Source organism: Encephalitozoon hellem, chromosome II, assembly GCF_000277815.2.
Source record: "Encephalitozoon hellem ATCC 50504 chromosome II, complete sequence".
Lineage (NCBI taxonomy): Eukaryota > Fungi > Microsporidia > Unikaryonidae > Encephalitozoon > Encephalitozoon hellem.
Genome location: NC_018469.1, coordinates 1 through 27,302, shown reverse-complemented (window position 1 = coordinate 27,302; position 27,302 = coordinate 1). Strand labels below are relative to the sequence as shown.

Below are 27,302 nucleotides of genomic sequence, written 5' to 3'. Positions count from 1 at the left end.
TTTAATAAAGTTATTATTTCATAAAGAATCGTCTCTATTCAATATAAACACAGAGATAATTGCATCCAATTGAAGCTTTTCGTTGCACCCTATACTCATCCTGCGCTCAATATCGCCCATCTCTTTCAGCATCTTCATTTTATTTCTCATTCTGCTTTTCCGAACAATCCCGCTGAGGTTCTCGATTAAAGCGTTACAGTCCATTCCATATTCATACTTCAGGTCTTCAAGCCTGGTTCTAAGCTCGGACATGCTCATGCTCTTGAGATCCATAAACAGCTCCTCATAGACTTGTACTGGAGCAATCCCATTGAACTTATGAACATTTTCCTCGTCAACTACACCTAGAGACAAGGATATCCCCTGGACATCATTTACAGCCTTTCGCATGTCTCCTTCTGATATCTTTGCCAAGGCAGTAATTCCTTTGCTAGTATACCTTATGCCCTCTCTCTTGCATATTTCCTCAATTCTACCCTCAGTGCCTTCAATGGGCCCAAATCTGAACTTGGTGCATCTGGAAAGAATAGGAGGAATTATCTTCTTCGAGTGGTTGGCTATTAGGCAAAACCTTGTGTTTGCACTGAAGTCCTCAATTATTCTTCTAAGAGCATTTTGAGCATCTCTGCTCATCATGTCTGCTTCGTCCAATATCACCAGCTTCGTTACTTTAGAATATGTAGATGCAAAATCCTTTATGGTTTCTCTTACTGTTGCTATTCCCCTTTCATCACTAGCATTCAGCTCAAGAACACATGATCTTGGAAGGCTGTTTGCAATGGCCCTTATTGACGTTGTCTTTCCAGTACCTGGAGGCCCGTAAAATAGCATGTTGGGAATTTTTCCTGCATCCGCAATAGATTGAAGAGCCGCAACCACCTCCCTGTTTCCAACAACCTCCAGAAGAGATCTCGGACGGTACTTTTCTGTCCATGGCTGGTGCATGGGTTTTTTAAGCCGAGCCCATAAGCACAAACCATGTTACACCCATCCAGATAAGGTATGTTTTGATTTGTATCAAACAGGCTGTTTCCTAGTGTTTCGAAGGAAATGAAACACTCTAAACTATAAAATGAAAATGCAGTTGATTTGAGACATGATACATATCTTCCTCTTCCTAGTGGGAACATTCTGCAGTGGCAGTATTTTGATAAGCGAGGTTAATAGCAAGACAGACACCTTCAAGTTCAACAACATGATCTTGAACATCGAGAAATCGGGAGCGTTTGAAAAAAACATAAGTCGTGAGCCCAATAGACCGGAGTACGTAGTGAGGGGAGAAAAAAACAAATTTCAGATAGAGTTTTTCACAAGCATGACTAATTTGAAGGTGACAAGGATGAGTCCCAACAAGATTAAGGTGGTTTATGACTCTAAGGATAGATCTACAAGCGATACTTACCTAGAAATATCGATTAGGAACCATGCGATCAAGAGTTTTAAGATATTTGATTTCTACACGGTTAAGAAAGCACAGCTTAGTTCAAAGTTAGACATAAAAACTTGAGCCTTCAATAAATGTAAGTCAATACTTTATTTTCCATTAAATATCTCATCGTCCATTTTCCTACCTGACCGACCAATGACGATTACGAACTTCCTTGACTTCTGGGAACGTCTGTCAGCACTCTCTTCACGGCTTCTATCGTTGAAAACATAGCTGGAAGCGGCTCTTCGCCACTACTTCTATTGTGTATTTGCTCTAAAGCAGCTATCTTTGTTTTCAACTGGTCCAGATAGGCTTTGCTTTCCAGCTCCATGTTTTCAACAAGCTCGAGGATATCTCCACTGGAACTAGCCACATCTTCGAGGTACTCGTAAGCATCTATCTCTTTTCCTTCTTCAGCGTCACTTTTAATCTTACATAGAACATCTACAAGGCTATTGACCTTACATTCAAGCTGCTTTTCTCTTGCTCCCTTTAGGTTAGTGCTTTCCGTCACAAAAATGGAATATATTTGCAGCACCTCGTCTCTTATCAGTCTTTTCTTCACCTCTATTCCTAGGTCCATGGCTTTCAGCCTTTGGATATTGTTTCTATGATACTTGTATTCAGGAAGGTTGCTATGCTTCAATCTATCACACTTTTTCAGCAGAACATCCACGTTAATTGTCAAGTCAGGCCCATCAATTGTCTGAGCCTCAAAGTATTCCTTAACTTCTTTCATCATGTGTTCATGGACCTTGATATCCTCTCGTTCATGGACCTTGATATACTCGCCATTCCGGTCAAAGACATTACGGCTGTACTCGATGAACATCATAAACTTGTCTGAAATGTCACGAGAAGAGCATATGTCTTCTGCCATCTTTTCCTCATTCATCATGTCTTCCTTAAGCGAGGATATCAGCTTGTCAAGGTTGTTGATTAATCCATGAACATTTTCTGAAGAACGCTTATCCTCTGGAGACCTTTGATTCATCACCAGTAGAAGATCTAAAACAAGGCTTTTGAATCCGTCCTCATGGATTCTGGAAAGCTTCCATTGCATCGGCGTCTCGGGAGAAATAGACGGAACATTACTTCTCCTCCTCATCTCATTCACAATATCCGAGACCAGGTCCTCAAAGTTTTTTTCTGGTAATGATGCCATTTTTTCGATGGCATCCATCTGCCTTGTGCTTGGAGATACGCTTTTCATTTCTTCCGCAACATAGCTCTCAAGTTCGCATCGGATCATTTCCTTGTTCTTTTCATTTCCCATTTTCAATTGTTTTGTTTTTCAAATGTGTTTTATTTTGCTTGTGTTTCTTTCTAAATAATATATCTAGGATTATTATAGTAATATCCGCCCACACACGGCCTTATAAGGATTTTAGATACTTCCCAGAAGAGTTACTACATATGGGATGTAGTCCTAGATAATTGTCAAATATATCAAAGATTAAATCGGCAATATATTAATTGTGCAATAATAAAGCAGATTATGAAAATTCCACTATAAAATAGCACTGTAAAAACAAAACAATGACATCGGTAAACAAAGGAAATGGGGGTGAGAGGCTTATAGAAGATGTATGGGGTAAGGGTCTCTACGAAGCCGAAGAGAAGAAGGTTTTACATAAGGATGATATGAATATAGAAATGGAGGATATAAAAGGATGTGAGAAAAAGAGTTTTGATGGAAAGGAGATAGAATGTGGTAATAAAAGATGCCATCCGAAATCTTTTCTACAGAGTGAGGGCGAAGCAAACAACTATAGAAGGACTTTAAAGGTATATCCGGGTCAGGATAAATTCAGCGATAGAAAAGACGATGAAGACCAGGGATTGATCTCAGGATACAATGTTGTCGAGATGCCAAAGATCGCAAGAGAACTCAAAAGAAAAGCAAAGCAAAGGATATGCTCCAATTGTTCCACTACAAGTACGCCATCATGGAGGAGGGGAGATCAGGGAAAGACGCTCTTATGTAATGCCTGTGGGCTCTACCAGAAACTCCACGGTAGGACAAGGCCCTATATGATCACGCCTGGGGGTAGGACGAAAGCGCTGAAGGGAAGCCACGAGAGAATTATCTGTGTATCATGTAATGTCTCTTTTTTTACCTCAGATTCCAAAAATGCCTCCAGCCATCTTTGTGAAAGCTGCTTAGCCTATACAAGAAGTAGAAGAAGACAGGATAATGGCGAAAGGGAGGACGGCCGAAATAGATTTAATAGCAAAATTCTTGATAGCAGATATAGTGGAATTTATGATATAGAGGCTCCAGAGAAATATGGCCCCTCATATAACTACATACACGAGGATGTCATTATCAATGGATTCAGGAGCTATCCCTCATCATCTATGCTTTATTCCCAGTCCTATGGATATTATTACTTGAATGATAAGTATCACGATGTACCTGGGTTTGGAGAATACAGGCCTCCTTTTCCCGGTAGAGATTTAGACCCACAATTCAAAGGTATTTACCCCGGAGAAATGGTCAGCGAAGGAGATAGCGGTGTAGATTCCTGTGATGCCAATGTAAATGCCCCAACTAGCATATGAAAGAGTAATTAAACAGAAAATTTAAGGATGAAAGGATTCAGGAGTTGTTGGACAAACTTTAGGGCTTGCTTATTATCCTGCCTAAGAAGGCCTTTTAGACAAGCCTCTCTTCATAGATTTAAGGACTATCCTAATCTTCTTTCCTCCTACGTTTTTTCCATCCATATGCCTGATTGCCTTTAGGGCCGGCAATTCCTTTTCGTAGTTAACAAATGCTTTTCCCCCGTTTAATATCCCTAGAGATTGAATCTCTCCAAACTTTGCAAACAGTTCATTAAGATCCGTTTTGGTTATTTTGGATGGGAGGTTGTATATAAAAACACTTTTTTCTGGGCTGGAGGTTTGATCTTTTCGCTCTCTTTTAGTAAAAGGCTTTATGGAGAGCTTGGATTCCTCCTTTCCAAAGCTTATCTTCTGATTGAGCTCAAGAAGCATTTCAGAATCTCTCTGGGACGAGAAGTCAATAAAAACTGTTTGGGGATCATCCGAGGGTGTGATGTTTTCGACGGATCCATAGTACTGGAAGAACCTCAGAAGCTCTTCTTTCGATGAGTCCAAGGGGATGCCGGAGACGACCACCCTTCTTTTTCTGTCAAAAGCCATTTCGATGTGCAATGGTGAGCTCTCTCCATGCAGCTTTCTGCCATTCAAAGAATCCATTGCTGCTTTTGCATTCTGGGGATCCCGGAACTCGACAATTGAGAACAATCTAGGCTCTCTCAGAATCTTGATGGACTTTATTTCCCCAAAGGGACTAAAAATTAGGCTCATGCTCTCCTCTGAATAGCTTTCTGGAAAGTTATTTACAAACAATTTGCACGCCATCTATGGGATAACTTGGAGTATGAATTTCTCTGCCGGGCCCAGCCCTAGGATGAAAATTAACACCATATACCATAAGCCAGAAGAAATTTGTAAGGAGAGGAAAAAGGATGTTGAGTATGTGAGCTTTGCCAAGGATGAAGTCTACCATCCGTTTATGAGGGAAAGGGAGTTTGTGAGGGCACTTAATGCAACTAAGATTGAAAGGATGCTAAGTAAGCCATTCGTCACTGCACTGTCCTACCACAAGGAAGGGATACATGTGCTTGCAAGGCATTTTCAGCAGGCCTTATTTGCATCTGGAAGTTTCGACAACCAGGTGGTTTTATGGGATATGGACCAGAAAAGTGCCCTTAAGAGATTTGAGTGCAACAGTTCGATAAAAGGGCTTGGAATGGACATTGAAGGAAATTTATATGCTGGGCAGGAAAAAACGGTTAAGAAGCTGGGAGACGAGCAAACGTATCGCTGTGATTCTGAGGTGGTAGGGCTAGACATAATGGGAACGCTGAATGTAGGGACCACCAAGGGTGTAGAGATATTTGACATTGAAAGAGACTTTTCAAAACAGCAGATAGGCACAAGGTATCCCTTATGCATAAGCACTAGTCCTGTGCTAACAAACATAATAGGAGTTGGAGAGCAAGGAGGCCTTTCATTATTTGACATCAGGATTGGAAAGGTGATCCATTCTGTAACTGTGGGGAGTAGGACTAATGATATATCATTTAGTCCGATGGATGGACATATATTTGTATCAGGAAATGAAGACTTCTGTGCCTATCTCCATGATATAAGATATCTCGACGAGCCCAGTGGAATATATAGAGGACATGGAAATGCAGTTGTCTCTGTGGAATTCAATCCTTCAGGGACTGAGATAGCAACTGGGAGCTTCGATAAAACAATCAGAATCTTCGATGTCAATGAAAGGAAGAGTAGAGACACATACTATAACAAGAGAATGCACAATGTATTTGGCGTGAAGTATTCCCACGACTCCCAATTTATTGTTTCAGGAAGTGACGACGGGTCGATAAGAGTGTGGAAGAGCTATGCTTCAAAAAAGTTGGGAGCATTGAGCAAGAGAGAAAAAGAAGCCCTTAGGTATTCTGAGGCACTGAGGGAAAAATACAAGGAGGTTGGGGAAATAAGCAGAATATCTAAGCATAGATTCTTACCCAAGCCGCTGAAGAATACGCTCAAGAGAATTCATGAGTCCTATAAAGCTACAGAGAGGAAGAGGAAGGCCAGGGAATCTGAAATAAAGGATTTATAGGATAGTTGTCCATAATAGCACAGAACATAAAGAAGCAAGTCCCATTTATGGATCTTGTCTACTTGGCTTATAGATAAAAAACTATCTAATATTGGCATTCTTCTTCTTTTCATACATAGACTTGTACTTTTCGATTATTCCCTTGTTTATCTCCTTTGTTATCAAGTCATTTTCGTTCTTCACTTTCTTGAGTGTTTTCCTATACTTTGTGGGTTTCCTATGGAGCTTGACGTTCTTTAGAGGACGCTGAACCATTTTTGGGACAGGGATTTGCCTAGAATTATTCTAGGAGTTGGATGAAAAATACAATTCTTTGATATCAAATATGTCCATATGCTTCGATATCTCATCCAACCAAGGAGACACAAGATTTTCTGCAACTAACTTCTGAAGCTCTTTCTTGCAAACATACCTTGTTTCTGAAACTTCGTTAGGATTGGGACGGGGAGGAACGTCAGACACTGCAAAGATAATGTAATCGACCTCCCATTCACAGAAATCATCTGAGAAATAAGGGCCGCTAAGGTTCTGAGGGTCTGCAAGAGTGGCAACTTTCTGCGCTATCGGAACACCAGGCAAGATTCTACTATACTTTTCAATAGGACTGGCTTTGTATATAATGCGGCAGACAAATTTTAAATCGTCTACAGTTATGCCTCCTATCCCCAATTCGTAGTCAATTCGTCTGGCCGCATGGATCTTTACGTCAAGCAAAGGGTCACAGAAAGAAAGTTCGTTGGCAAATGGGTGGGAGCAAACGCTGTTTGTCCATCTATTCGGAAAGAGAAGCTTTCCTGGCGCTCTCTTTTGAACCAGAAGCTTGTTTTTTGAGTTGAATAAAAACACACTGAAGGCCCTGTGAAGCGCCAAATATTTCCTGAAATGGGTTCTAAGTGCCTTTCCAATGCCAATTATCTCGTCTCTATCATTTACAAGGAGTACATTCCTATTATAATTGTCCATAAAGACTTGGGCCTGTCAAATTCCGTCGAATATTAACCCCACACGATGAGAAACAAACCGGGATTATTACCTAAATGGCTATTTATCTACACGATGGCAAAAACTGCATACATCCTAGTCGCCCACAAGGACTATCTCAATATCATTAGTCCCTGGAATCCGGGCTCAGCCTATACTTATCTTGCATTTCTACTAGGAATATCAAGGCTCCTGGCATCTAGAAATGCAACCAAGATAGGGTTCTATTCTGCAATAGCCGGATCGTTCCTGGCAGAAGGTGTGTTCTTTATCTATTCAGGCTTCCAAGGTGTGTATCCCATTCAGAGGGTGATTGTAGAAACGTTTCTTGCTCTGTTTACTGTTGGATGGATGATATTTCTGTATCCATACTATCTTTTGGAGGATAGTGAATCTCGGGAAAAGCTGAAAGACAAATCTGCAAAGCACCAATAGTTTCTTCTAATTGCCTTTCTGTATCGGTTTTATGTTGAAACCTAAAAGCCATGTATGAAATGATCGAGCAAGGATTAAAGAAATCACCTCAAAGACGTGATGGATGGAGGAGACGGAAGAACTGCATATGTAGACTTTTCAACCAAAGTATCCGGTTTTGACACCGATATAAAGATCCTCGAAACAAATACACACATATTTATATATGTGAGCCAATGTGAAGAAACAATTCATTTGTACGATGAAGCTTTAAGAAAGGAAATAGTCAAGAATAAAGTAAGACCTAAGAAAAAACTGGTGGTGTTTTGTAATATGAAGGTTCATGAAAATTTTAATGATATCAAAAATGTAGTGCTAGATATATTAAGAAAATAACTCTTTGCCTGGAAATTCATACTATGAAATATGGAAGGTCCTAGTAGAGAGATGAATAGTCTTCAACTAAATTTATTGTCATGAGCCTTTTGAGAGACCTACTCATTGATTATTCTTATTTTTTACAGCCTCCGAGAAGCTATTTATTAGGCTGTTGTAGGCATTGTTGCAGAGAGAATTTTCTTTTCTCAGAAGCCCCATTTCCTCAGTGGCCCTTTCAAGTTCATTTTTTAGCACCCTTATTCTCTCCAGAGCCTCTCTCTTGGTTTCCTCAACATAGTCTATGTAATCGACTTTGGCTCCAACAAGGTGTGATTCAAAAATCTCTCTAATGTACTCCTTGGAAGTAACGTCCCTAAGACTTGTTCTGCCTTCAAGGACGTCTCTGTCTAGCTGATTGAGTTTGTTTGGAATGTCATTCGCCTCTAACTTCTTCCTGAAAACATCAGATAGCCTTGACCTAAGACTCTGGAAAATGCCCTCAATGGTATTTGAGATCGCCTCCGGATCTCCCCGGTGTGTCTCCCTAGCCTTGGAGCTGTCCATAAAAAAGGAGTCCTCGCTCTGAGCACTTGGATCAGTAAGGATTTCCTTTATTTTCTCTTGTTCCTTAAGGATTTCTTGTATAGCACGCTTGTAGGCTTGCCTCATTTTAGCTAGTCTTGGCCCATCCTCCTCCATTCAATGGGTTGTGAAATAAAAGCAAAGACATATGAATTGGTCATAGCAAAAATAAAGGCTTCGTTGTACATTAGAGAAGATGAGAAGTGCTGTTCCCAGGAAGAAATACCATCATCTTATTAGAAGATAAATTGATGGAAAAGAAAACCCTGGAATATGGGGATAGTTCACAAACTCATAACTTCTGTCTCTGGGCTTTACAATAACATCAACCCGATAACACTAAGTGGGGTCAACGATGTTATTGTTGTTGAGGGCAAAGATGGGAAGCTGAGGTGCACAGAGTTCCAGCTTCGATTTGGAAGGCTCTACTTCTACGGTGTCAATAACCAAACAGTGCATCTGTTCATCAATGGGAAAATGTGTGACATAACAATGTCTATCACAAGCCAAGGAGAGCTGTTCTTTGAGAAAGATACCGAGGACGACCTTGGTATGGACTACGATATCATACTCGAGTATAATAAGAAACTTTCCACAATGTTTGACTCAGACGATGAGATGATTCTCAACAAGAGGCTTGAGCAGCTTTCACTAGGAAACAGCCCCGACCTCAGCACGCTGAACTTCGATGTCACAACGAAGTACAAGGAAAAGAACCTGAATATTGAGGATATTGAATTTAAGAAGTACCTAAGAAAAGAAAGAACAGAAAACCTCAAAAAGAGGATGTACGGTCAGGTTCTCCATCAAAGAGCTCACAAGGATTCGTACCATGATTTCGAAAGGAAGTTCGTCAAGTTTGGAAATCTGATCAACTCCAGTGAGCACTTTGATTTCCTAATAGGAAAATATCGGTCCGTCCTTCACATTATTATCGGATTGCATCTCTATCCACCATTCAATGATAAAACCTGTGATGGGAACACCAAGGGATGCACAGGTGCAAGTATATCATTTTCTCTCTGCTATAACAAAAAAATACAGGAGTCTCTGGATCATACATTCAACTCCTTCCTGGTTCAGGAGATAAGAAATACGGAAAGCCTCGTCGTAAGGGTCCAGGGATGCAAGAAATGCAACTTCCGTTTCTACCTGCCATACGACACATTCTGTAAGATATTCTTTGAAATCCAGGGATCAAGAATCAACAAGGCAAAGAGAATCATGAAGATCCTTGAAAATGAGCACAATAGGCTCCTTGGGTGGAACATATTCGGAACAAAAAAGGTGATCAAAAGAGATGTATCCTTTTCCTTAAAGCTGAACTCCGAAGAACTAAAGATGCTCAACCTAAAGGAGGGGAAAAACCAAGCGATCTTTAAGATTAGCGGCCTGAACAAGCATCTGGAGGGGAACATCTACCTGTGGAAGGACGACGCAAAGATAATCGTTTCAGATATCGACGGCACAATAACCAAAAGTGATGTCTGGGGCCATCTCTATGGAATGATAGGAAGAGACTGGACTCATCACGGCGTTGCCTCATTATACACAAAAATAGTCAGAAACGGATACAAAATAGTTTATCTGACTGCAAGGGCTCTTGGGCAGTCGTTCTCTACAAAGTCATATCTCAAAAGTGTGTGTCAAGATGGATATAAACTCCCTGATGGCCCTGTAATTCTGTCGCCCGACGGCGTGTTTGCAGCATTATACAGAGAGCTGATAATAAGAAGGCCAGAAGACTTCAAGATAGCATGCTTGAAGACAATTCAAGGCCTTTTTGGTGATACGAATCCATTTGTCGCAGGATTTGGAAACAAGATCACAGACGTGATAACTTATAAAGCGCTGGAAATCCCTCTTTCAAGGATTTTCACAATCAATCACAAAGGAGAGTTGTATGTAGAGTTGGTAAAGACGCTATCAGGAACATATAGGACAATGAACGACTTTGTGGACAGCATGTTTCCATATCTGTCCACTAAGACCATTCCATTCATAGATCATTCATTTAGTGACTTTTCTTGGTGGAGTATCCAAGATACATCCCATACATAGCTATTCAATTAAAAATACAGACACCCGAAAACATCCTTTAGAATCTTTAAAAGTTTAATTGTCACCTTCAACTCTTCTATGTATTTGTTTTCTTCAAAAAGAGAAATGTCTGAGCCAATGCATTAGGGTTCCATGATATCAATCAAGCAGTCCACCTATTTCTCTTCATCAATCATGGTTTTCAATGCTTTCTTTTTTTGTGCTTCTTTTTATGCTTTTTCTTTTTCTTCGAATCTGACTCATCTTCCTCTTCATCATCTCTTTCTTTTTTTTTCTTTTTCTTGTGCTTTTTCTTTTTGCCTCCAGACGAGGAATCATCACCTTGTTCTCTCTTTTTCTTCCTCTCTTTTTCTTCCTCTTCATCATCATCATCGTCATCATCATCATCATCATCTCTCTTACGCTTACCTTTAACATTAGATATCGGCAGCAAGAAACTTTCATTGTTCGTTCTTTTAGAGACTAGATTTGAGGCTCCAAGTCCAGCAATAGCATCGCGTAACCCGCTCCTCTGTTTCTCATCACGTAAATGAAGGCTTTTTGCATCGCAAACTGCAAATGCACAGAGAGTTATAAGACCTTTCTTCATTTGATTATCGTCAAATTCTCCATTTTATTCTTGCCTTGTTTTAGGTTTCTGATAAAGTTGAAACATGTGTCAATCCTAGTGTGATTATGGAAGTGTATACGTCCAGTCTAAGGCCGAAGTCAAGGCAATGGTTTATTTTTATCGGAATTGAAATAAGGATCAACACTAATCATCTCTTCCAAGATTACCCAAACAGGCCTCCAAATGCATTTTTCATTGCGCTTGCTGCCTGTACTGCTGGTAAATTTTTGGCGATATTAGCTGCTTTTTCTGAAGCATCTGCAGCGATATCCTTGGCAGCAGTTTTGATATCCTCTTTTCCACTATCACTGCTTTCATCTTCTCCGGAAGAGCCACTACTTCCTTGAGAACCATCGCTTTCTGAGGAGCTTTCACTTTCCTGAGAACCACTACTATTATTGGTGCTCTCGCTTTCCTCATCTTCTTTAGCGAAAGAGAGGAATTTCTTGTGGCTCCCAAGAAGATTACTTCTCTTGTTACTTACCATGGCACTGAGTTTCGAAATCGCATTTTCCACTCCTTCCTTTAGTAAAAGATTTCGACGCGAAAAGCTCATGGCATGTATTTTGGAAAATATAAAGAGAAGCACATAAGATAGACATCTCATTTATTTATTTGCTTGGGAGCAATTCATTTATTTCTGGTGTTTCAAATATTCATTGAGATAATATTTATAGGTAAAACAGTAATATATTTCCATGACCACTCTTCATATAATTTATGCCTTCTCTTCCTGATAATGAACCTGTTACATATCCTTTACCATCTTTCCTATTTCAATCATCTTTATTGCTCTTTTTAGATTTCCAAGGAACCCAAGAACGTTTTCTTTTTTTAGGTTTGGCGGAGGTTTTTCCACCTCCCTTAGGCTTCCAGAATTTCCAAGAACGTTCTCTTTTTTTGGGTTTTTTAGAGGGTTTCTTCTTTCCTTTTCTCTTTCCAATTCCCAATGCTTGTTTCAATCCTTTACCCTTTTTTTCTTCTTCTTCTTCTTCTTCATCATCATCATCATCATTATCATCATCTTCGTCATCTTCGTCGTTATCACTAGGCTTTTTCTTTCTTGAATTAGAAGTCTTTTTTCCTTCACTTGCAGGATTAACTCTATCATTCTTTTCTTCTTTACTTTCATCCTCATCATCATCATCATCACCACCACTACCATAGCCTTCATCATCGCCATTATCGTGTTTATGGCTGTTTTCAGGTCCACCACTATTACCGCCTAGGAATTTTTCAACATCGTCAGACGCAGGTTTTAAATGATAATTAATCTTATTCTGAAGAGCTTTTATGTTTTTACTCTCTTTTTTTCGTTCTTCTTCTTCTTCTTTAAGACGTTGGGCTTCTTTTTGAACTCTAGCAAGGGCTTCAGCAGCTTCTTCCATTTTTTTCTTCTCTTCTTCTTCAAGTTTTTTGAGTTCCTCTTCAGACGAGCTATTCAATTTTAGGGTTTTTTGTGAAACACTAGTAAGATCTTTCTTTATATCTAACAAAATCTGCTTTTTGCTATTACCTTCACCACCGGAGCCTTTATTATTATCTTCACTCGCTAAGACGGCTTCTTTGTTGCCATCATCTTTTTTGCCTCCACCAAACCAATCCCAAAATCCTGCATTAATGCTAATTAGAAGGCATGCAAATGCTAATGGTCTATTTTTCATTTATTTAATTTCAAGTTGTTTCCTCTATTTATCATAGATCTTTTGTTTCAGACACTGTGTATGAAAATATCTCAAACATGTTATATAAGAGACTGTAATGATATGTCGAATCACATCTATTTTTAATAACGGTAATTGGGTCATAAAACATCTAATCACGGGTATCCTCTTCTATATGGAATTTTCCCGTATGATAGGCCTCTATTGGTTTTCAATGCATTTTTTGCCGATGTTGCTCTACTTGAAAATAGGATTTTTGGCTGTGTTCCTCTTGCTTCTCCATCATTGTAGGGAGAAATTCTAGTGAATGCTGGAGATCCATCAAGTTTTCTTCTTAAGTTATAGGGCTCGCGGGAGATGATCCTTTTCAGCTCTTCTCTAATCTTTTCTTCCATCAACGCCTCTTCCTTCTGCCTTTGCTCATTCCGGGGGATATTGGCCTTGCCTATGTATTCTACCGAGTCGCTGCTCTTACTTATCTCGTGTTCTTCGCTCATTTCTCTCTTTTCAGATTCTTCTGTATCTGTAAGATTATTTGAATTAATCTTTTTTGATGAGATTTTCTTTACTTTTTTGGAAGATGTTTCTTTGGGTTTATGGGTCCTTGAATGTTTCCTGTTGGTGTTTTTTTCTTTTTTTTCAGAGGAACTTTCGTCGTTTGAGGATGACTCGGAATGATCCTTCTTCTCTTTGGTTTCTTTCGGAGATTGAGATTCCGAATTAGTATCCTCAGGTTTCTTTTCTGATTTGGACAAGACCCATTTCAGAGGGCTTGATATCTCTACACAATCACTTTTCCCAGAATCTAATTTCCCAGACATCATTCCCAGGCTGAACATCTTTTCCTCATCCCAATTCAGCACTCTAATGAACTTTTCAAATCTATCTCTTGTTTCTTTTGTGCATTGTTTCAAGCTTTCTATAAATTCTGGTGTTGTGACATCTTTTGCAAACTTATCAAAGACCTCTGGACTTCTCTCTTTGACAGGACTTGGAACTTCTATTTTGAAGAGGCCAGCCATCCAATCTAGAACAGCATATATTATTTTTGTTAGCAGCTCATCATCAACAATATCACTAGAGACCATATTGCTGATGAATCGGCTCATGCATGGGGTGTTGGGTATAAACTTTTCCCTCTCCTCTTCGGGACTGGCAGAAGCCACTAGAATGACGTTGGCTGGAATTCCGCTCAATGCCTCTATCCTTGCATCAAGGCTTTCCTCACCACCCATTATTGATATATCCTGGTATCCTGGCTTTACTAGGTAGTCATCGTATGCCAAAAAATCTAGAAGGCTAATTCTTATACCCCGTCGCTGAAGATGCTCGTTGAACTTATCTAATAGCCTTTCAACCACATAATGATACATTTCCTTGACCTCTTTCAATCCTGTCTTCTCGTAAAGGATAACGAGATTGATCACATGTGCAAATACAAAGGGAGATAAAAGAAGGATCTTCATTGTTTATTCTGTCAGTGCCCAATTTTAGTCTTGTTTTCTTCTAGTTTCAGAATGTACACCTGATGGGCGGGTGTTGGGATAAGGAATCCTGTAAATATTAGATCAAAGAAGGACAGAACTTTCGGTATTTATCAATGGAAGGAAATATCCATTCGACTTCCTACATTCAGGTTTAAGGTGGGCGTGAAACACCGGTGCCTCAAATAAGTTTCAGATTTGAAAATAAATAGTTCTCTTTCTAAGGAATGCATGTTTGGCAATAAGCACTTCCTGATTCTTCTGATGGGCCTGGAAATTTCCTCGCAGGCAATAGGCATCAGGAGAGTTCCAGTAGAAGTATACATTTCTGAGGCAGGGAGAAAGAAGTTTCTTGATAAAGGTAGAAGCATTGAGGACATTGTGGGAAGTGTTGCAGAAGAGTTGGAGTTAAAGATGAATGAACATGTATATGCAGATAGGGCAAGCACAGACAAACGTAAGTTCCATTTTGACTGGAGCGTTAGTGGGATGACATCTCCGGATATTGATCTGGATAAATGTGGAAAGGACACAAGCCGATTCCAATATGACCTGGTTCAAGCAGCTAGAGATAAGCCAGGGGCATCTGTAATTCTTCTCTATACCTGCGAGTCTGAAGGATATAGTGAGGACTTTATTCTAGCAGGGCAGAAGACGCCTCTTGTCATCCAAAGGAAGTATCCAGAGTGCTCAAATGATGTAGCAACGTTCACTGAGACTGAGCCGATGAAGATTGAGTCCATCATTGCTAATGCCTTATTTATTGCGGCGGGGTCTCCCTTAAATGATATGGTAGAATTCGAAGAGGTGGATAATGGGAGAGATGGGTTCAAAAGAGATATACGCCTAAAGACGACAGACTTCTCGCTTTTTTCTGGCGGAATCTGCCACTAACATATTAAATCATTTCTAGTTTAAGATTAGTGTATTTTTTTGCTCAAAATTCCTCCCTCAACAAAGTCTAATGGAAGAAGTAGAAAAGAAAGAAGAGCATGGAAAGATAGAGGCCAATACTGACAAGCGAAAGGAGGATGGCTTGGATAGTGTGAGGAAAGAGGAACCATCCGATAGTGGCAAGAAGGAGGCTGAAACAAAGAAGACGCATCAAAGCCCATTTCTGACCAATGGTGTGCCTCGAAAAGATGAGGCCAAGGGAGGGGAGGAAAAGGAGCAGATTGACGTGACAGAAGTTGTTGAGAAACAGAGGAAGCATCTTGAGGAGAACCAGAACGACGAGGTTCTATTTAAGGCCAGGTGTAAGCTTTATTACTTTTCTGAGGAGACTAAAGCCCTTGAGGAACGGGCTGAGGGAACCATGATTATCGGAATGCATTCAAAGAGTAATCTTGTGAAGATAACAGTATTTAGGGACCAAATTGGCAGGCTTGGATGCAACCACTTCATCAATCCAAGGTTCAAAGCACAGCCTCATGGAAAGGTTAGCAATGGATGGATGTGGATGTCTACTGAGGATACCGTTGAAGTGGATGCGCAGAGGAAGAAGATACAATTGTTTGTGGTGAAGTTTTATTCAGAAGAAGACTATCGAAAGTTTGGGGAAGAATATGATTTAGGAAGAATTCATAATGAAAAATCTCTCAAGACAAAGGTGAATAAAGAATGATTTTTTACTTTGTGTCAAACAGCGCTCTTATGTTCTCGAGGGTTCAGGTCTCTTAGATCCTATTTGTGGATTCTGAAACCGATCGAAATAAGTTAGATGGTGGGGAGTCTAAACTATGAATCTTGCCATATATCTTGGAAATGCGCTCGAGAACACTGAGAAGACACTTAAGGTTGCTAGGCTTGAGAAAGAAGTGGAGGATGTTTGTAAGGCTCACAGGGATCTGGTTTTTTCTCAGCGGCATATTGATTTTCAGATGAAGAACAGGGAAAAGAAAGCCCAGATGGAACTAGAGATATGTAAGGTACTTCGGAAGCTTCATGAGCAGATATTGAAACAGAATCTTGGGTACACAAAGTGTATCTCCTCAAAGATACAGGGCACTAAGGGTGTTGGAGAGAACGAAAGAAAAGATTCCAGTGGGAATATGGAGATGATGCGCTATAGAGATCAGATTTACACATTGCTTTCTTACCTTCACAATAATGAAAGAATGGGTGCTAGAATATTGAGTTTTCAAAGGGCTTTAGAAAATAACGATCGTATCAGAAGTGCAGGGAACGGTGTAGTATGTTTGATCAACAGAATTGGGCTGAGTATTCTGAAGGAGACTGGGAAAGTGATTAAAGCATATGGAGGTAGTATAGATGAGAGGAAAGACATGATGCTAAGATATGAAGATTTGAGGGTTAAAAGCCTACTGGAGCAGTTGAAGCAAAAGACAAGCAATTGTGAGGAGATTATGAGGGAAGAGGCTATAAGTAGGGTGCTGGTTGTACTGAGCCAAGGGTCTGTTGAAAACGACATTAGGTTTGCAGAGCTTATTGATGAGACCTTGGAGAGAACTGAAAGCTACGAGTTCCCAGAAATAACAAGAATGAGTGTTCAATTCATTATAGCCAAGAAGTATGTAGAAGACATGGTGAGCTTGAAAAAGCAGCCTTTCTTGCGGAAATACTTGGAAAGAAACACAGGATCGAAGAAGTAGAGGCTTTAAGATAGCCTGAAGATGAAACTATGATTTTGAGCAGAAACTTGAAAATTTTATGGCCCTTATGATACTGAATGGGGATAACAGAAAGATATTTATCGGTAATGAAGTGTTTTATAAGATAGGAGAGAATGTTATTGAGGAATATCGAAAAGAAGATTTTACGATTGTAAGGAGAAAAGATTTTTTTCGAGTCAAAGCTGCCAAGGAGTTTGATGGAAAGTATTACTTCCTGACCAAGAAGATGATGCTGGTTTACGAAGATTTATTTGGAGATCCAATTCAGGAAACCGAGGTTCCAAACGAGGGAGTTTTTGACTTTCATATGCACGATGGACGGCTATTTTATCTAGTAAAGAAAATGAATAGATGCTTGGGAATTGATGAGAAGCAGGATGTACTTTTTGACTTCCAAGCAGGGGTTTATTTTTGGGATGCAGCTGATTTCTATATATGCAGCAACAGAAGCCTGATCAGGTTTGATATTGTAAGGAAAAAGAGTGAGGAAGTTCTTTGCAATGTTCACATTAGATGTCTTTCTGTGAGGAATGGAATGATTGCATATGCAGATGACGCAAACATTCTCCATTTCTTGAAAGGGAAGACAAGCCTGTCATATCATTACCACTCTCGAACAGTTGTTAGAATTATAATAACTGCACTAGAAGGCCTTTTGGTTTTATGCAAAGATAGAAAGCTTGTTAGGATAGAAACCAGGAGAGATGAAAAGGTATTCCTGACATCATTTGAGGGGTACCCTGTAGATTTCATACAGGATAGGACCAATATCTATGTGGTGACAACATTCTGTGTTCTAGTGTATGACTCCAAAGCAGGTCATGTTAAAAAGCAGATTTTTTCTCTTCCTAGTTTTGATTACTGTAAGCCTTTAGGCAACTTTGAGCATGTTGAAGAAGAGATACCCGGCAAAGAAATTTTTGAACACAACGTGAAAAGAACCAAAGTCAATATACCATATGTATTCAAGAAGGAATGCACCGGGAAATCCCTAGAAAGTCTTATAGTTGCAGTCAGGAGAAACTATGTTTTCATATATGATCTTGAAGAAGAGGATGTGAAAAGGATAGCTTATCTTGAAGGGTCTGACTGTTTTTATTCTTCGGGATGTGTTGTCAGGCTATCGTATGGAGGAAAAAGCAGAAGGGCAACTGCAAGTATCTATCGGATAGAGAACGAAGGCCTAGGATTTATTCGAAAGTATGACAGCATCGGTATATCAGCCACTCCAGAGGATGTTGTTCTAGATAGAGGGAGACTTTTTCTTTACCTTGACGGGGGTCTTACTGAAGTAATTGGGCCTGGGATTACAAAGCGCCTTGGAAATGAGAACATCCGACAGATTGAAGAAACAAAGGCGGGAGTCTTCTTACTTGATGGATGTGGAATATTCAAGATAAAGTCTGGAGAATGGATACTAGAGGATAGGGATATTACATCTTTCCGGATTTCTGAAGGAACATTATTTGTATCGCTGTTCGGGAGTGGGATATATGGATTTGAGATGAAAGATGGGGCAATTGAAGAAAAACTGATCAATGACACAAACGTTATGGAAGTTTTTTCAAAAGGAGGAGAAACTATAGTGGCGCTTAGTCTTTGCGAAGGAGTCCCAGTCCTGAGAAGATACAGAAAGAGGGATGGAAGCTGGAAAAAAGACGGAGAGGTTTTTGTAGACAAGAAAATAGGGAAAATACTCCATAAAGACATTTATCTTTCAATAACAAATAGACTGCACAAGGTAGAAGTTGAGTAGAAAGAAGGTCTCCCCTGAGGTCTTGAAGGCAATCCCAATAAATATATCTATTTCCAATTATGGCTTGATCTTAGTTCCTTGAGTGTAATGTCAAGTCTTTGTATATATTGAAAGAATGAAATTGTTTTTATGGATCTTTCAACAATCCAAAAGGCAAGAATATCAAACACTCTTAGAACAACATGCAAGCTTATGGAAAGGCTCTTTCAGATGTATAGAAACAGAAAGATAAGCAAAGAGGAATATATGCAGAAGTTAGAAAAGCTCAAAGAAGTGGTGGGATCAAACATTGATGAAATGGAAAGAGATGCAAAAGTGATAGCATCTAGGAGAGAGCCCACGAATGTTCTCAGCGTATTTATTATGGAGCATTTTGAGCACATTGGGTGCTTTGACACTGCTTTGCTGCTGGCCAACAAATTTTCGATCAAGAATTATTCTGACTCTGATTTCTACAAGCTTGTTTATGGGATCAAGAGCCAGATAGAAAGCGGGATGTTTGAAGAAGCCTTGTCTTTTTGCAGGGAACATAGAGTTGAGCTCAAAAGCATGAAGTGTGAAGAAGCAGTTTCACTTGAAAATGACCTGAAAATTGAAAAATTCATAGAAATGTGCCATGCGCAAGAATTCGATAAGGCATTGGAATTTGTCAACAAAGAATTCAAGAGGGTTCCCGAGCAGATAAAGTCATACTTACCTATTCTTGTATCGAACTCAAACTTTAGGAAGTATCCTTTTTCAAGACATAATAAGACAGCAGAGCAATTCCTGGGGTGTGCACTGAAGCTGTTTAGAAGAGGATTTAAGTCAAGGCTGATGCAGCGAATTGAATATGGAATGATGGCATACAAAACGTACAGGTGCATTGACACAGAGAATAACAGGTGTCCAGCATGCTGCAGGGCATTTAGGTTAAGAGAAGACGTTCCATTTAACAAGCATGAGATAAGTATTCTTCTATGCCGAGGAAGCTCAGAGGAGATGGATGATACCAATCAACCATATGTTTTTGAAGATGGACTCATTTATGGATCCAGGTACATTGAGTCATCAGATCATATTTGTATTAGCTCAAAATCCACAGATAGTGCTCTGAGATATCCAAGGCTTTGTTTCATCCTGTAAAGGTGCTGTATATATTTGTTTGTGGCCCACTTCCTAATATGGAATCTTTGCCTGTTTCTGATGGTTCAACATGTAAAAATTGGAAAGAATTTAGTATAAATTTTTTCTTTGTGAACAAGGGTATGCTAGTTAGGAATTTGTTGTTTACACTGGCTGCTATTTTATGTAATGTGTCTGCAAGCGCCGACTTGAGGGAATCTGTTGCTGTTGGAATTGATCTGGGAACAACCTATAGCTGTATATCTGTATATAGTCCATCTCTGAAAGACACAAAATTTGTCCTCTCTGCCAGTGGAGAGGAGACATACCCGTCTGTTGTGTACTTCAAGAAGCTGGAAGAGGGAGATGGAAAGAAATCGAAATATGAAGCCATATCTGGGTGGCCAGGATTACAAATGTATAATGCTGAGGGGAATGCAAATTCCTACTTCTATGCTTTCAAGAGAGGGATGGGAATTGAAGATCTTGCAAATATCGACAAAAAGGTTGAAGATATCAAGCGAAATGCATCTGTGCCTATATTTGTAGAGAATGTTGGAGGAAAGAGAAGAGTGGCATACAAGATCCAAGAGAATGGGCAAGAAGGCTATGAGTCTGTAACACCTGAGGAGCTCTCGAGCCATGTTCTGCGCATGCTGAAGGATCAAATTCTAAAGGAATATAAGATTCAGGGAATAACAATCACGGTTCCTGCTTACTTTGATCTGAACCAGGTTGCAGCAACTGTAAAGGCAGCAGAGATGGCAGGGCTTCCGACACCCATGATTTGGAAGGAGCCGTCTGCAGCAGCATTTGCTCATACATACGACCTTATTAGGAAAGGAATTACAACTAAAGAAGAGGTTGATGACATGAACATCTGCGTATTCGATCTCGGTGGTGGTACATTTGACGTTTCTATTGTGGAGTCATCTGGAGGATTCATGATGGTCCCAAGTTACGGGGGAAACAACTTCCTTGGTGGTGAGAATGTCAACGACAACCTCACAAAGCACTTTGCCAACTATATTAAGAGCAGTACAGGGTTTGATGTGATGGAAAACCAAAATGTCAAGCTCAGGCTAAGAAATCTCGTCGAAGAAATGAAAAGAGATATTTGTGACGAAGTTCGCAATTCACCAGGGAGGAAAGCAAACCCTTCGATCAGTAAGAGCTTTATTTATGACGGAGAAAAGTCCATAACTTTGGAGCTCACAAATGAGAAATTCAATGAACTAAACAAAGACTTCTATTCTAAGATCAGAAGTACCATGGATTTGCTACTATCCGGAGACGGAAAAGAGAATAAGGGATACGACAAGAGTCTCATCAACCGAGTATTGCTTGTTGGTGGGTCTACAAGAATTCCCAAGGTAATTGACATTGTCGAAGAGATTTTTGGAGCAGACAAGATACACTATGAAGGTGTTAATGCTGACACAATAGTTGCTAGGGGTGCAGCCTTGTACACTGCCAACGAGCTTAGCATGCTAAGCGAGTCTGAGCAAATTGTGACTGCCGATAGTGTTCCCCTCTCATTAGGAATTTGTACAGAAGAGGATCATTTCGAGGCTATTATTTCAAAGGGGGCTCTTCTTCCGGCAACAGGAACAAAAGAATTCACCACTGCACAGGACAATCAGGTGAAGGTCAGGATTCGTGTTGCTCAGGGTGGATTGGAAAGCTTTAAGGATAACATTTATATTGGAGATATTGAATTGGATCTTCCTGGAAATCAGCCTCGTGGTGTTCCAAGAATTGCTGTCACATTAGAAATCGACACCCACGGAAAGATCTATGTGAAGGCTGTGGATTTGCAAAATGATAAAACAGCAGATGCATATTTCAGTTCAGTCGTTGCTAACATGACCTCTGAGGAGATTGAGAGATTTGAAGAAAGGGTCCATAGTGAAGAAAACCAAGAACTTGTGAAGAAAAGAGAAGTGGTCAGGAAGCTTGAACATGCTCTATCACAGGCCGAAAATCCAAAATTCACTGAAGTAATTCCTGACAATATCAAGAAGGATGCTCTCGAATATGTCCAGAAGACAAGGCTCTGGCTTGAAAAGCACAAAGAAATAGCACCTCGAATTCATATTGAAGAAAAGCTTCAGGAGTTTGATAATGGAATTAAGGAATTCCTTAGCTCTGCAAAGTCCGGTGAAGAGAAGGAGGTAGGAAGAGAAGAGCTCTAAGCTTTTTGATTAAAACAGTTTCTTCTATCTTTACTTATAAGCATAAAACCCCATTACTTCTATGTTTCATCAGGCTATTTTTTAATCTTCTTTATTTAATATATATACTATATTATTAGAAATTATTTATTGCTAAGGTTATCACTTCATATAAAAGTCTTAGATCCATAAAGAATTTAGCAAGGGATAAAACATATACAAATGCATATGGTTTCCTTCTGTACCACTTTGCACAATAGGGAAGAAACATCTACTTTTGAATGAATCACCATCTGTATATTTAGAAATATTAGAAGAGCTCATAGGTGGAGTAAAGGAGTATATGTATGATCAATAAGATTTTACAATAATGATCACAAGAAAAAAAGGAGATATTAGAACAGCTATAGAAGAAAGACCCATGAAACTTAATGTGCTTCAAATAATCATTCTATTTGACAGAATGTTTTGCACCCTACCCATAAAGAATATTGGGGGTATCGAATTAAAAAAATCGGAAAAGGTTATACTGTTTCCAACAATTTTCTTTGGAACTAATCTCACTGTATTACCAACTACGAAGTTCAAGGATTTGAGGAAAGGTACACAAGAAGAATCATATGTTAAAGAATTTATCAGTCATATATCAGATATGATATTATCGTTTACAGCTTATAACATGTACTGTAAAGGAAATAGTTGGCTTGAGACAGTATTTGAAAGAGAGATGAGGGGACGTTGTGTTGTGTTGTGTGTTGTTCGTGTTGTTGTTTAGTTTGTGGATGTGAGTTCTGTGTGTTGTTTGTTGGTGTGTGATGTTGTGTTGTGTGTGTTGTGTTGAGTGTGTTGAGTGTGATTGATGAGTGGATGCTAGTGTGTGATGATGTGGGCGATGTTAGTTTATTGTGGTATGTGTTGATGAGTGATTTTTTGGGGGGATGTGTTATTTGATGAGTTGTGTGTTGTTGTTTTAGTTTGTGATTTTGGGGGGTGCTGGGGGAGAGGTGTGTGTGATGAGAGAAAGGAGGGGAGTCCTATGAGAGAGAAGGAGAGTTGATGATGAGGATGAATGATTTTTGATGTGTTGTGTTGTGACTGGTTAGTATTTGTGTGTGGTGTGTTGTGTTTGTGATGATGTGCGTGAGTTTTTAGCATCAGGTTGATTCTGCCTGACGTGGATGCTATTCTCTGGGGCTAAGCCATGCATGTTTATGAAGCCTTTATGGGGGATTGACGGACGGCTCAGTGATAGTACGATGATTTGATTGGGAGCCTGGATGTAACTGTGGGAAACTGCAGGTAAGTTCTGGGGGTGGTAGTTTGTAGCTACTGCGTACCGAGTAAGTTGTAGGCCTATCAGCTGGTAGTTAGGGTAATGGCCTAACTAGGCGGAGACGGGAGACGGGGGATCAGGGTTTGATTCCGGAGAGGGAGCCTGAGAGATGGCTACTACGTCCAAGGATGGCAGCAGGCGCGAAACTTGCCTAATCCTTATTGGGGAGGCGGTTATGAGAAGTAAGATGTTTAGCAAGTATAAATTTGTTGTGATTTACTGGAGGGCAAGTCGGGTGCCAGCAGCCGCGGTAATACCTGCTCCAGTAGTGTCTATGGTGAATGCTGCAGTTAAAATGTCCGTAGTTGTTTGTATGTCTTTTGAGTGATGTTTATGGTTTTTAGTGGATGTAGTTTTATTGTAGCAGAGGACGAGGGGCACTGGATAGTTGGGCGAGGGGTGAAATACGAAGACCCTGACTGGACGAAGAGAAGCGAAGGCTGTGTTCTTGGACTTTTGTGGTGATGAAGGACGAAGGCTAGAGGATCGAAATCGATTAGATACCGTTTTAGTTCTAGCAGTAAACGATGCCGACTGGACGGGACTGTTTTAGTGTTGTCCGAGAGAAATCTTAAGTATGTGGGTTCTGGGGATAGTATGCTCGCAAGAGTGAAACTTGAAGAGATTGACGGAAGGACACCACAAGGAGTGGAGTGTGCGGCTTAATTTGACTCAACGCGGGGCAACTTACCGGTTCTGAAGTGAGTGTGAGAGTGTTTTTACATGATGCTTACGGCGGTGGTGCATGGCCGTTTTAAATGGATGGCGTGAGCTTTGGATTAAGTTACGTAAGATGTGAGACCCTTTTTGACTGTGCTCTATGGGGCAAGGGAGGAATGGAACAGAACAGGTCCGTTATGCCCTGAGATGAAGCGGGCGGCACGCGCACTACGATAGATGCCTATGTGGGCTACTGTGAGGGATGAAGCTGTGTAATGGGCTTCTGAACGTGGAATTCCTAGTAAGAATGATTGAACAAGTTATTTTGAATGTGTCCCTGTCCTTTGTACACACCGCCCGTCGCTATCTAAGATGACGCAGTGGACGAAGATTGAGAGGTCTGAGTCTTTCGTGTTAGATAAGATATAAGTCGTAACATGGCTGCTGTTGGAGAACCAGCAGCAGGATCAGTATGTTGATTTGATTATTTTGTGGGGATTTTTAGTTTTTTAGTTTTTCTTTCTCTATCCATGGGATTGATTGGCATTATCTGCGATGAAGGACGTGCTGGAGGACGATATGCCGTTTTTTTTAGCGGATGTCTGAATTAGGTGTTTGTGCGCCTGTGGACCCCTTTGACTTAAGCATATTACTAAAGGGAGGAGAAGAAACTAAATAGGATTATCTGAGTAGCGGCGAGTGAAAGGATATGAGCCTGTGTGGTAATCACGTGTGTGAGTTGTGAATTAGGATGACGATGCTGAGGACGGATTGGAATCTGTTTTCTTAGGGGGTGATAGGCCTGTAAGTGTTGTCTTTTTTTGTGATGAGTAGGGTTGTTTGGTAGTGCAGCCTGAATGTGGGTGGTATGTGCATCCAAGGCTAAATATGTGATGATGACCGATAGCGAATAAGTAGAGTGATTGAAGTGTGAAAAGATTAATGATGAGAAATGAAAATGGATTGAGTGAATGGGGGTTTTTTTCCCACCCGTCTTGAAACACGGACCAAGGAGAGGATGATTACATTGTTGAGCGAGAGCGATTGGATGTGATGATCCGACCCGAAAGATGGTGAACTATGTTTGTATTGATTGAAGGGATGCGAAAGTGTTCTGGAGGATCTAAGCCATTCTGACGTGCAACTCGATGGCATGATATGGACATAGGGGCGAAAGACCAAACGAACCATCTGGTAGCTGGTTCCCTCTGAAATGTCTCTCAGGACGGCGGCGACTGATTATTTATGTAAGATGTTGTAAAGCACTAATGACTTTTGTCGTTAAACTTTGAAGATGTCTTTTAATGATGTTGCTAGTGGGCATATTGTGGTAAGCATGATGTGCGAGGAGGGATGAACCTTTTTTGCGGCTAAGGAGTCTTATGCAAGGGAAGTGAATCTGGCGGTTTGATTTTGACAGTTGGACGGTGGCCATGGAGGTTGGCATCCGCTAAGAAACGTGTTGCAACGTACCTACCGAATTGGGCGCTGGAGAAAATGGAAGGGATTGAATTGCTATCTGATGCCGCTGTGGTTTTGCTGAGTAAGAGGGCGATATTATTCTGATGAAGGTCCTCGCGTGAGCGGGGGTGGAGGGGTGATATGAGCAGATCTTGGTAGTAGTAACAAGAAAATGATTTAGGATGTGGACGAGGGTTCCCTATTTTTAGGGGTGAATCGACTGTTTATACGGAGACGCATTGACGATTGTGTGTATGTATGCTTTGAGGCGACTTGATGATGACGGATGGGGGTAACCTTTACTCTAGGATAGCAGAACTAGGGTGATTTTTGTTGTGGATTGTTAAGAGACGAAGCAACTGATGTGGGGAGTGCCTGTTCCGATGAAAAAGAAGTGTATGTGTCGTACCTATACCGCATCTGGTGTCCACTGTTTGCCACGGAAGCGTTTTATTTAAAGGTTGTAAGGGAAGTCGGCAAAATGGATGTGTAACTTTGGGAGAAGGATTGGCTCTAGCGTGCTAGAACTGTTTATTGTGGGGAATCTGACTGTTTACTAAAAACATAGCTTTGCGAAAGGACGCAAAGTGAATTCTGCCCAGTGCACTTTTAGTTATGACTTTTTAAGTTTAAGCGAGTGTAAACGGCGGGAGTAACTATGACTCTCTTAAGGTAGCCAAATGCCTCGTCATGTAATTAGTGACGCGCATGAATGGAGCAACGAGATTCCCACTGTCCCTACGACTTGTATTGTGAACCTACAGCCAAGGGAACGGGCTTGGGCTGATCAGCGGGGAAAGAAGACCCTGTTGAGCTTGACTCTAGCATGTGAGAAGTGCTGGGGGTGGTTATGAAGAGAGGTGGGGAGTTTGTGCGAGACCACTATGACTGCGCCTCAGCGGTTTATTTATGGATGTGGGGAGTTTGGCTGGGGCGGCACGACTGCTAAAGATTAACGCAGACGTCCTAAGGCGGGCTCAGCGGGGAAGGAAACCACGCGTGGAGCACAAGGGCATAAGCCTGCTTGAGACTATTCCTATTGCGGGATTGTTTTGGGGGAAACCCTGGCCTAGAGATCCCATGTCCTATTAGTGTTTGGGACATGGGTGACAGAAAAGTTACCACAGGGATAACTGGCTTGTAGCAGCCGAGCGATCATAGCGACGCTGCTTTTTGATTCTTCGATGTCGGCTCTTCCTATCATCGTGAAGCAGAAATTGCGAAGTGTTGGATTGTTCACCCACCAACAGGGAACGTGAGCTGGGTTTAGACCGTCGTGAGACAGGTTAGTTTTACCCTACTGTGATTGACTGTGCAGTAAATCTTGATAGTACGAGAAGGAACTCTTGATTGCGACCTCTGGTGGAGCGGCGTGCCTGCTGGCTGTTGCGGAGCTACGTCGGGAGTATAATGGCTGAAGGCCTCTAAGCCTGAAGACTGACTGCGCTGTATTATGATTAGCGGAAGACGACCGTTGTGGATGCAAGCTGTACGAATGGAGGAGTATTCCGACATTTTGAGGCTGTGCATTTTGTGTTTTTGTGTGTGAGAGGGTGTGTTGTGTGTGATGCGTGGTGCTGTGTGGTGTTTTTTTTGTTTTGTGTGTGTTTGTTGTGTGTTTAGGTTATGGGTGAGTGATGATGTGTGTTGTGTGAGATAGTTGTTTGTGTTTATGCTGTTGTGTTTGTGTGTGATGATGTGCGTGATGTTAGTTTTAGTTTTTTTGTTGTGTGATTCTGGCTTTTTTTTTTATTTTGTGAATTGTGTATGTTGATGATTTTGATTATTGTTTGTGTTTGTGAGAGGGGTTTATGGAGTAGTTTTGTTGTGTGTTTAGGTTATGGGTGAGTGATGATGTGTGTTGTGTGAGATAGTTGTTTGTGTTTATGCTGTTGTGTTTGTGTGTGATGAT

At 40.6% G+C, this 27,302-nt stretch overlaps 22 protein-coding genes and 2 non-coding genes across 24 annotated transcripts; 15 read left to right on the top strand and 9 right to left on the bottom strand.

Moving 5' to 3' along the window:
- Positions 1-18: 18 nt before the first annotated feature.
- On the bottom strand, positions 19-945 carry EHEL_020220 (replication factor C small subunit; the record flags this gene model as incomplete). Its single annotated transcript, XM_003886711.1, has 1 exon — positions 19-945. The coding sequence occupies one exon, from the start codon at positions 943-945 to the stop codon at positions 19-21; it is 927 nt and encodes a 308-aa protein (XP_003886760.1).
- A 151-nt stretch (positions 946-1,096) lies between these two features.
- Positions 1,097-1,507, top strand: EHEL_020210 (uncharacterized protein; the record flags this gene model as incomplete). The annotated part of the gene is made up of 1 exon (XM_003886710.1): positions 1,097-1,507. One exon carries the CDS (start codon positions 1,097-1,099, stop codon positions 1,505-1,507), a length of 411 nt encoding a protein of 136 aa, XP_003886759.1.
- Positions 1,508-1,589: 82 nt separating this feature from the next.
- EHEL_020200 (uncharacterized protein) lies at positions 1,590-2,705 on the bottom strand (the record flags this gene model as incomplete). Its single annotated transcript, XM_003886709.1, has 1 exon — positions 1,590-2,705. The coding sequence occupies one exon, from the start codon at positions 2,703-2,705 to the stop codon at positions 1,590-1,592; it is 1,116 nt and encodes a 371-aa protein (XP_003886758.1).
- Positions 2,706-2,968: 263 nt separating this feature from the next.
- EHEL_020190 (GATA zinc finger domain-containing protein) lies at positions 2,969-3,994 on the top strand (the record flags this gene model as incomplete). Its single annotated transcript, XM_003886708.1, has 1 exon — positions 2,969-3,994. One exon carries the CDS (start codon positions 2,969-2,971, stop codon positions 3,992-3,994), a length of 1,026 nt encoding a protein of 341 aa, XP_003886757.1.
- An 81-nt stretch (positions 3,995-4,075) lies between these two features.
- Positions 4,076-4,819, bottom strand: EHEL_020180 (putative RNA-binding protein; the record flags this gene model as incomplete). The annotated part of the gene is made up of 1 exon (XM_003886707.1): positions 4,076-4,819. One exon carries the CDS (start codon positions 4,817-4,819, stop codon positions 4,076-4,078), a length of 744 nt encoding a protein of 247 aa, XP_003886756.1.
- A 49-nt stretch (positions 4,820-4,868) lies between these two features.
- On the top strand, positions 4,869-6,095 carry EHEL_020170 (Sof1 domain-containing U3 snoRNP protein; the record flags this gene model as incomplete). The annotated part of the gene is made up of 1 exon (XM_003886706.1): positions 4,869-6,095. The coding sequence occupies one exon, from the start codon at positions 4,869-4,871 to the stop codon at positions 6,093-6,095; it is 1,227 nt and encodes a 408-aa protein (XP_003886755.1).
- Positions 6,096-6,380: 285 nt separating this feature from the next.
- EHEL_020160 (uncharacterized protein) lies at positions 6,381-7,058 on the bottom strand (the record flags this gene model as incomplete). Its single annotated transcript, XM_003886705.1, has 1 exon — positions 6,381-7,058. One exon carries the CDS (start codon positions 7,056-7,058, stop codon positions 6,381-6,383), a length of 678 nt encoding a protein of 225 aa, XP_003886754.1.
- A 45-nt stretch (positions 7,059-7,103) lies between these two features.
- EHEL_020150 (uncharacterized protein) lies at positions 7,104-7,511 on the top strand (the record flags this gene model as incomplete). The annotated part of the gene is made up of 1 exon (XM_003886704.1): positions 7,104-7,511. The coding sequence occupies one exon, from the start codon at positions 7,104-7,106 to the stop codon at positions 7,509-7,511; it is 408 nt and encodes a 135-aa protein (XP_003886753.1).
- A 99-nt stretch (positions 7,512-7,610) lies between these two features.
- EHEL_020145 (uncharacterized protein) lies at positions 7,611-7,886 on the top strand (the record flags this gene model as incomplete). Its single annotated transcript, XM_059743481.1, has 1 exon — positions 7,611-7,886. One exon carries the CDS (start codon positions 7,611-7,613, stop codon positions 7,884-7,886), a length of 276 nt encoding a protein of 91 aa, XP_059599464.1.
- Positions 7,887-7,988: 102 nt separating this feature from the next.
- On the bottom strand, positions 7,989-8,567 carry EHEL_020140 (uncharacterized protein; the record flags this gene model as incomplete). Its single annotated transcript, XM_003886703.1, has 1 exon — positions 7,989-8,567. The coding sequence occupies one exon, from the start codon at positions 8,565-8,567 to the stop codon at positions 7,989-7,991; it is 579 nt and encodes a 192-aa protein (XP_003886752.1).
- Positions 8,568-8,723: 156 nt separating this feature from the next.
- EHEL_020130 (Smp2-like plasmid maintenance protein) lies at positions 8,724-10,511 on the top strand (the record flags this gene model as incomplete). The annotated part of the gene is made up of 1 exon (XM_003886702.1): positions 8,724-10,511. The coding sequence occupies one exon, from the start codon at positions 8,724-8,726 to the stop codon at positions 10,509-10,511; it is 1,788 nt and encodes a 595-aa protein (XP_003886751.1).
- Positions 10,512-10,692: 181 nt separating this feature from the next.
- On the bottom strand, positions 10,693-11,100 carry EHEL_020120 (uncharacterized protein; the record flags this gene model as incomplete). Its single annotated transcript, XM_003886701.1, has 1 exon — positions 10,693-11,100. The coding sequence occupies one exon, from the start codon at positions 11,098-11,100 to the stop codon at positions 10,693-10,695; it is 408 nt and encodes a 135-aa protein (XP_003886750.1).
- Positions 11,101-11,284: 184 nt separating this feature from the next.
- Positions 11,285-11,728, bottom strand: EHEL_020115 (uncharacterized protein; the record flags this gene model as incomplete). Its single annotated transcript, XM_059743480.1, has 1 exon — positions 11,285-11,728. The coding sequence occupies one exon, from the start codon at positions 11,726-11,728 to the stop codon at positions 11,285-11,287; it is 444 nt and encodes a 147-aa protein (XP_059599463.1).
- A 169-nt stretch (positions 11,729-11,897) lies between these two features.
- On the bottom strand, positions 11,898-12,785 carry EHEL_020110 (uncharacterized protein; the record flags this gene model as incomplete). Its single annotated transcript, XM_003886700.1, has 1 exon — positions 11,898-12,785. The coding sequence occupies one exon, from the start codon at positions 12,783-12,785 to the stop codon at positions 11,898-11,900; it is 888 nt and encodes a 295-aa protein (XP_003886749.1).
- A 155-nt stretch (positions 12,786-12,940) lies between these two features.
- Positions 12,941-14,251, bottom strand: EHEL_020100 (uncharacterized protein; the record flags this gene model as incomplete). The annotated part of the gene is made up of 1 exon (XM_003886699.1): positions 12,941-14,251. The coding sequence occupies one exon, from the start codon at positions 14,249-14,251 to the stop codon at positions 12,941-12,943; it is 1,311 nt and encodes a 436-aa protein (XP_003886748.1).
- Positions 14,252-14,500: 249 nt separating this feature from the next.
- Positions 14,501-15,163, top strand: EHEL_020090 (uncharacterized protein; the record flags this gene model as incomplete). Its single annotated transcript, XM_003886698.1, has 1 exon — positions 14,501-15,163. One exon carries the CDS (start codon positions 14,501-14,503, stop codon positions 15,161-15,163), a length of 663 nt encoding a protein of 220 aa, XP_003886747.1.
- A 70-nt stretch (positions 15,164-15,233) lies between these two features.
- Positions 15,234-15,893, top strand: EHEL_020080 (putative Ran GTPase binding protein; the record flags this gene model as incomplete). The annotated part of the gene is made up of 1 exon (XM_003886697.1): positions 15,234-15,893. One exon carries the CDS (start codon positions 15,234-15,236, stop codon positions 15,891-15,893), a length of 660 nt encoding a protein of 219 aa, XP_003886746.1.
- A 115-nt stretch (positions 15,894-16,008) lies between these two features.
- EHEL_020070 (uncharacterized protein) lies at positions 16,009-16,881 on the top strand (the record flags this gene model as incomplete). Its single annotated transcript, XM_003886696.1, has 1 exon — positions 16,009-16,881. The coding sequence occupies one exon, from the start codon at positions 16,009-16,011 to the stop codon at positions 16,879-16,881; it is 873 nt and encodes a 290-aa protein (XP_003886745.1).
- Positions 16,882-16,948: 67 nt separating this feature from the next.
- EHEL_020060 (uncharacterized protein) lies at positions 16,949-18,658 on the top strand (the record flags this gene model as incomplete). Its single annotated transcript, XM_003886695.1, has 1 exon — positions 16,949-18,658. One exon carries the CDS (start codon positions 16,949-16,951, stop codon positions 18,656-18,658), a length of 1,710 nt encoding a protein of 569 aa, XP_003886744.1.
- A 129-nt stretch (positions 18,659-18,787) lies between these two features.
- EHEL_020050 (uncharacterized protein) lies at positions 18,788-19,783 on the top strand (the record flags this gene model as incomplete). Its single annotated transcript, XM_003886694.1, has 1 exon — positions 18,788-19,783. One exon carries the CDS (start codon positions 18,788-18,790, stop codon positions 19,781-19,783), a length of 996 nt encoding a protein of 331 aa, XP_003886743.1.
- A 122-nt stretch (positions 19,784-19,905) lies between these two features.
- Positions 19,906-21,957, top strand: EHEL_020040 (hsp70-like protein; the record flags this gene model as incomplete). Its single annotated transcript, XM_003886693.1, has 1 exon — positions 19,906-21,957. The coding sequence occupies one exon, from the start codon at positions 19,906-19,908 to the stop codon at positions 21,955-21,957; it is 2,052 nt and encodes a 683-aa protein (XP_003886742.1).
- Positions 21,958-22,306: 349 nt separating this feature from the next.
- On the top strand, positions 22,307-22,711 carry EHEL_020030 (uncharacterized protein; the record flags this gene model as incomplete). Its single annotated transcript, XM_003886692.1, has 1 exon — positions 22,307-22,711. The coding sequence occupies one exon, from the start codon at positions 22,307-22,309 to the stop codon at positions 22,709-22,711; it is 405 nt and encodes a 134-aa protein (XP_003886741.1).
- A 380-nt stretch (positions 22,712-23,091) lies between these two features.
- Positions 23,092-24,403, top strand: EHEL_020020. The gene has a single exon (XR_009467970.1). It is a non-coding gene; the product is annotated as an 18S ribosomal RNA (ribosomal RNA).
- Positions 24,404-24,447: 44 nt separating this feature from the next.
- On the top strand, positions 24,448-27,058 carry EHEL_020010. Its single transcript, XR_009467969.1, has one exon. It is a non-coding gene; the product is annotated as a 5.8S-23S ribosomal RNA (ribosomal RNA).
- The last annotated feature ends 244 nt before the right edge of the window (positions 27,059-27,302 follow it).